At 31.8% G+C, this 5,590-nt stretch overlaps 1 protein-coding gene across 1 annotated transcript; it reads left to right on the forward strand.

Annotated features, from left to right (window-relative positions):
* Positions 1 to 340: 340 nt before the first annotated feature.
* On the forward strand, positions 341 to 4,780 carry LOC106304349 (cytokinin dehydrogenase 2). Its single transcript, XM_013740756.1, is given in 6 exon segments — positions 341 to 716; positions 718 to 977; positions 1,482 to 1,609; positions 3,073 to 3,330; positions 4,038 to 4,306; positions 4,381 to 4,780. Coding segments are annotated over 6 exon segments (1,500 nt in total). The 5' UTR covers positions 341 to 417; the 3' UTR covers positions 4,667 to 4,780.
* The last annotated feature ends 810 nt before the right edge of the window (positions 4,781 to 5,590 follow it).

The raw sequence follows: 5,590 nt of genomic DNA on the forward strand, positions 1-5,590 counted from the left end.
TAAACCTTCTTTTACGACGAACTCACGAATAATACCGCCATTGTTAAACTTATGTTTTCTTGTAGTGCATTCGTACATACGGTGGAGAAATCCAGTAAAATAAAAAACGTTATTTTATATTCTTCAAATATAAATGATAATGTGCCTAATTTTGTCCTCCAAGTATTTATTCTGTTTGTTTTGGAAAATAATTTCAGCTAGAAATTTCATTAGACTTCAAAATTTAATGTTAGATATATATACTGCCATAACTATATATATATGGCTGATCTTCCTCACGTTGAAACCAAGTTATATATTATATCACATGAGTTAAGTAACAAATTAATATTATATATTTATCAATAATAGCCTATCTTTTCTTTACAATTTCTCTTCTTCATCTTCCAATAAGAGAGAGTAAAAGAGAATCAAAACATGGCTAATCTTCTTCTAATGATCACTCTAATCACCGTTTTGGTTTATTTACTTCCGAGCTTTGCTAAATCGTCAGAAAGCACTAAAGTTATTACTCTACCTAAGTCCCTAAACCTCCTCACCGATCCTTCCACCATCTCCACCGCCTCTCACGATTACGGAAACGTCACCACCGTGACACCCGGCGGCATCCTCTGCCCTTCCTCCTCCGCCGAGATATCCCGTCTCCTACGCTACGCCGCCAACGGAGAGACTATATTCCAAGTGGTGGCTCGCGGCCAAGGCCACTCCTTAAACGGCATCAGGTGGAGTGGTTATCAACATGACGTGTCCCGCTGACATAACTGTTTCAGAAGACAAAGAGTATGTTGACGTGGCGGGCGGGACGTTATGGGTGGATGTGCTTAGAGAGACGGCGGAGAAAGGCGTTTCGCCGGTTTCTTGGACGGATTATTTGCATATTAGCGTCGGAGGAACGCTGTCTAATGCTGGAATCGGCGGTCAAGTGTTTAGAAACGGTCCTCAAATTAGTAACGTCCTTGAGTTGGACGTTATAATTGGTACGCAAACGCAAAAAAATCTATATATTATATAGTTATTATAAGTTATTTGGTGTAGCATATTTCATGTTTTTATAGTTCTATACTACACTTTTTGCAACACACGCAATGGAATCTTCGAAACATAAAATGTGTAATGCATCTAGCTAAGATACATCTTTAATTAATGACTAGTTTGGCCACTATTCGCAATTAGTAGTATATCTTGCATGACGCATGTAAATGGAACATTTTGCATTTTGGAGATTTTTGTTGGCTTTCAGTTTTCTCTAACTATGAATGATATTTTGTCTATTTACTAATAATTCAAACATCATCATTACGTCAGGTTTCAATGAATTTGAGCATTGAACATAATTAGAAATATAAATATTTAGGCATGCTACATATATTTTCCACCATATATTATTTCCAAGTAAATAGCAATAATTATTTCACCTGATTTTTTTTTTAAATGTTAAGTTGTGCTTAATTATTATTAAGGACTTTTTATATATATTTCAGGAAAAGGTGAAACGTTAGCATGCTCGCCACAGTTAAATCCAGAATTATTCTATGGAGTATTAGGAGGTTTGGGTCAATTTGGAATAATATCGAGAGCCAGGATTGTTTTGAACCATGCACCTAAAAGGGTAAGTATCATCAGTTCTAACCTAATATTTGTGTCTATTAAAACTACAAATTTATTCAACATTCACTGAAGCTTTCATGTTCAGTTTTAAAATAAGTTAGAAATTTCCCTTCATTTTTTTAAGAAAATAGAAAATTCATTTATTTTTGTACTTTAACACGCACAGAGTTATTCCAGAGTTGGAATTTCTTTGAAACATTGCCAAACTAAAAACTATTCATATGATTTTAATCTAGATAGAAATTATCAGCTATCAAAGAAAAAAAAATCATTTTAAGGACAGTAAGCTAATCATTTATATATGTAAGCTTTTGTGTGTTTATATGCTTGCTAGTTTTAATATAACACTAAGTAGTAATCCGCGTCGTGCGCAGAATAAAATAATTGATTAGATTATTTATTGTATGTTGTAATAATAGATTTGTCGTATAGTTTTTCAAGGGATGGATATTCAGATATCTATTCAAATTCAGTTGATCTATTCGGATTTCAGATTTTTAGAATTAGAAATTTAAATATGATTCGGATATTTACAAATTCTGGTTTGAATTTGATTTGGGTTTTGTTCGAATCATTGCAGATTCGGTTCAGTTCGAGAATCCATTTTAATTATGTATTTTTTTAATAAAAATTCAAATATACTTAATCTTCAAAATTCGAAAATAAAATAATATAAAACATAAAAATTTGAATAATGTAAGACTAAATACTTAAATTTACATAAAAAATAGTGTGTGAATATATTAAATTGTTTACGATAGAGTTAAGAAAATTAGTGTGTTAACACATTAATTGTTAAATGACTGTGAGACTAACACGTAAGCATTCTAAAGTTGAAATGAGTGTGAGTCTGACACGTGTTAATGTGTGTGTGAACACATTTATTGCAATTGCTTCTCTTTTAATATATTGGAGATTTAATATTTATATAACAAAATCATTAAGAACAATTAATTTTTGTATGACTTATTGTTCAGTGTAAGGTATTTGAATGGAGTTTTGGATATTGGGGTCTATAATTGCCTAATTGGTTACACATTGGATTACATGTGATAAAGAAGCATTTCGTGACACAAAAAGAGTTAGAGACGTGTGGATCATAACTCCTACAAATTTCTTAGATGGTAGCCCAAAACTATAATTAGGTATACAATAATTTTGGTACCAATTAGGAACATAGTCAAAGGCTTATTTTCGCACTAATTTGAACCAAATCTATGCGCTGAATGAAAAAATGATTTGGCCTATATATATTTTATTACAATTTATAATCATAGGACTTAAAATAATAATAATAATAATCATAGGCCTTATTATAGTCCAGTCTTGTCGTATGTCTTGCAAATCTAACTGATATCAATAAATAATTATTTTACTGTAGTATTTAAAATATGTGCAACTAAATGGTTTTCTATATTGTGTGAGTGCTAATTAAATGGGATTTTATCAAATGAAACTATGTAGGCGAAATGGTTTAAAATGCTGTACAGTGATTTCACAGCTTTTACAAAGGACCAAGAAAGTTTGATATCAATGGACAATGACACTGGAATTGACTACGTAGAAGGTCAACTATTGATGTCAAACGGCATCGTCGACACTTCCTTTTTCCCACCGTCTGATCAATCTAAAGTCGCTGATTTAGTGAAAAACCATAGTATCATCTATGTTCTCGAAGTAGCCAAGTATTATGATGATCCCACTGTTCCCACCACTGGCCAGGTACAAACAAATTTTACATATTTATTCTTCTATGCGCATATTACATATTATAAGAAATTTAAAAGGATCATCACTGTACCATATTATCAGAATCATATCATCGTCAAATCATGGCATCATCATTTTGGTTTTATATGTCAGAAAATACGGGTTCATTGGATCTTAAACTTGTCACTGAGATGCATCATTAGTCGTAAGTGTAATAACTGTGAAGAGACTTCATAGATTATGATATCAGCTTGACCATATAATTTTTTATTGGTTTTACAATGGTTAACATTTATATATATGTGGTCCCGTTGGTCCAGGACAGGGATCGATTCTCCTCTAGTGCAAAATTATTAACTCCACATGTGGCCACGCGGATATGGACCAATTGTTTACGGTCCATTTGAATATCCGGGAGAGAGTCTATCCGTGGGGCTGCACCTCACACTCGGGAGTTAGGTCTGTGTCTTTAATAAACCTGAGTTTAACCCTTTATTTAGCAAAAAAAAAACATTTATATGTTATTATTTAAAAAATATGAATTGCATTCTCATATTAGTAACAACTTGCATTAATATTATTGGAAATTAAACTCACATAATTTTTTTATATGACTATGGTTTTGTAACACATCATCAATGAACATTTGAACTGCACATACGCATATAAAGCATCAAATAGAGCTTTATATACCAATCAGTATTTGTTTATTTTTGTAGGTGATTGACAAGTTAACTAAAACCCTAAGTTACCTGCCCGGGTTTATATCAATGCACGACGTGCTCTACTTTGATTTCCTGAACCGTGTACAAGTTGAAGAAGATAAACTCAGATCTCTGGCTTTATGGGAAGTTCCTCATCCATGGCTTAACCTCTATGTCCCTAAAACTCAGATACTAGATTTCCATAACGGTGTTGTAAAAGACATTCTTCTCAAGCAGAACTCGACTTCTGGCGTTGCTCTCTTCTATCCCACCAACCGGAATAAGTAAGGTTATTCATACTAATCTTCAAGAACAAGTAACTAGATCTTGACATAATGTTTTTCTTGTTATTATTTAGATGGGACAATGGTATGTCGGCGATGATACCAGATGAAGATGTTTTCTATGTCGTGGGACTACTACAGGCAGCTAGCTCACAAAATGTGCAAGAAGTGGAGAGTGTAAACGAGGCGATCATTAGGTTTTGCAAGGACTCGGGTATTAAGATTAAGCAGTATCTAATGCATTTCACCAGAAAAGAAGATTGGGTTGAACATTTTGGATCTAAATGGGGTGCTTTTTCGAAGAGGAAAGATCTGTTTGATCCTAAGAAACTATTATCTCCAGGGCAAGATATTTTTTGATTCACTTAACTTAGATATGTAACCAGAATAAGTAACGAAAATAAGATTTATTAATAGTAGATCGAGACTACAGCCAAACATGTCTAACCGGGAAAATATGTTTGGTTGTTGTCTTGTAGACTACTTAATATATATTTTAAACAACAAATTATTTTTAATACATTTTACTTCCTTAAATATTATTTTGCTCAATATAAACATGATTAACCTTCAAATATATATGTACATGATTTCCCATTTATCCATATTTAGCGAATTTAAATTTCACTGGTTTTGACAAAAACATATAGCTTAATCTGGTTTGTGCTACTCTGTTATAGAGTTTTAAATAAAAATAATTTAGACTAGAACGTTTATTCAACTAGAAACATAATAATTAATATTGTGATAGTGGATGTTTCCTCTTGAAAGACACACTGATTAAGCTTACACTATACCACTTGGGTGTTTTCTTTTTTGACCAAACCAATTGGATGTTATCCATAAATTATGAATCGTTCTCTCCTCTCTGGACAGAATTTTTTCCCATGGCTATACGTTTTTGTTGTGTCAACAGATCTTATTTTGTTCGCTTGTAATGGAAGCTAGAATGGATATTATTATTATTATTATCTATATTATTAAAAGAAAAGTACTCATTTGAAAATGTTCTTACTTCATTAATTAAATTCTTTTTTTTTTTGCTTGTTTTCAGTTGCATTTATGAAATATCTTAAAACGAATAAAACTGCCTAATTTATTACTTGTCTTTTCAGTTACATTAATGAAATATGCTTAAATGAATTTAAACTTCCTATTTTATTGTTTGTCTTTTTCAGTTACCTTAATGAAATATCCTTAAATAAATTTGGACATAATGTTATTTAATCAACCAAAAAAACTCATGAGTTATCCTTACGTGCATAATTTTAATAATGGAGATTT

The sequence above is a fragment of the Brassica oleracea genome, chromosome C7 (assembly GCF_000695525.1).
Source record: "Brassica oleracea var. oleracea cultivar TO1000 chromosome C7, BOL, whole genome shotgun sequence".
NCBI lineage: Eukaryota > Viridiplantae > Streptophyta > Magnoliopsida > Brassicales > Brassicaceae > Brassica > Brassica oleracea.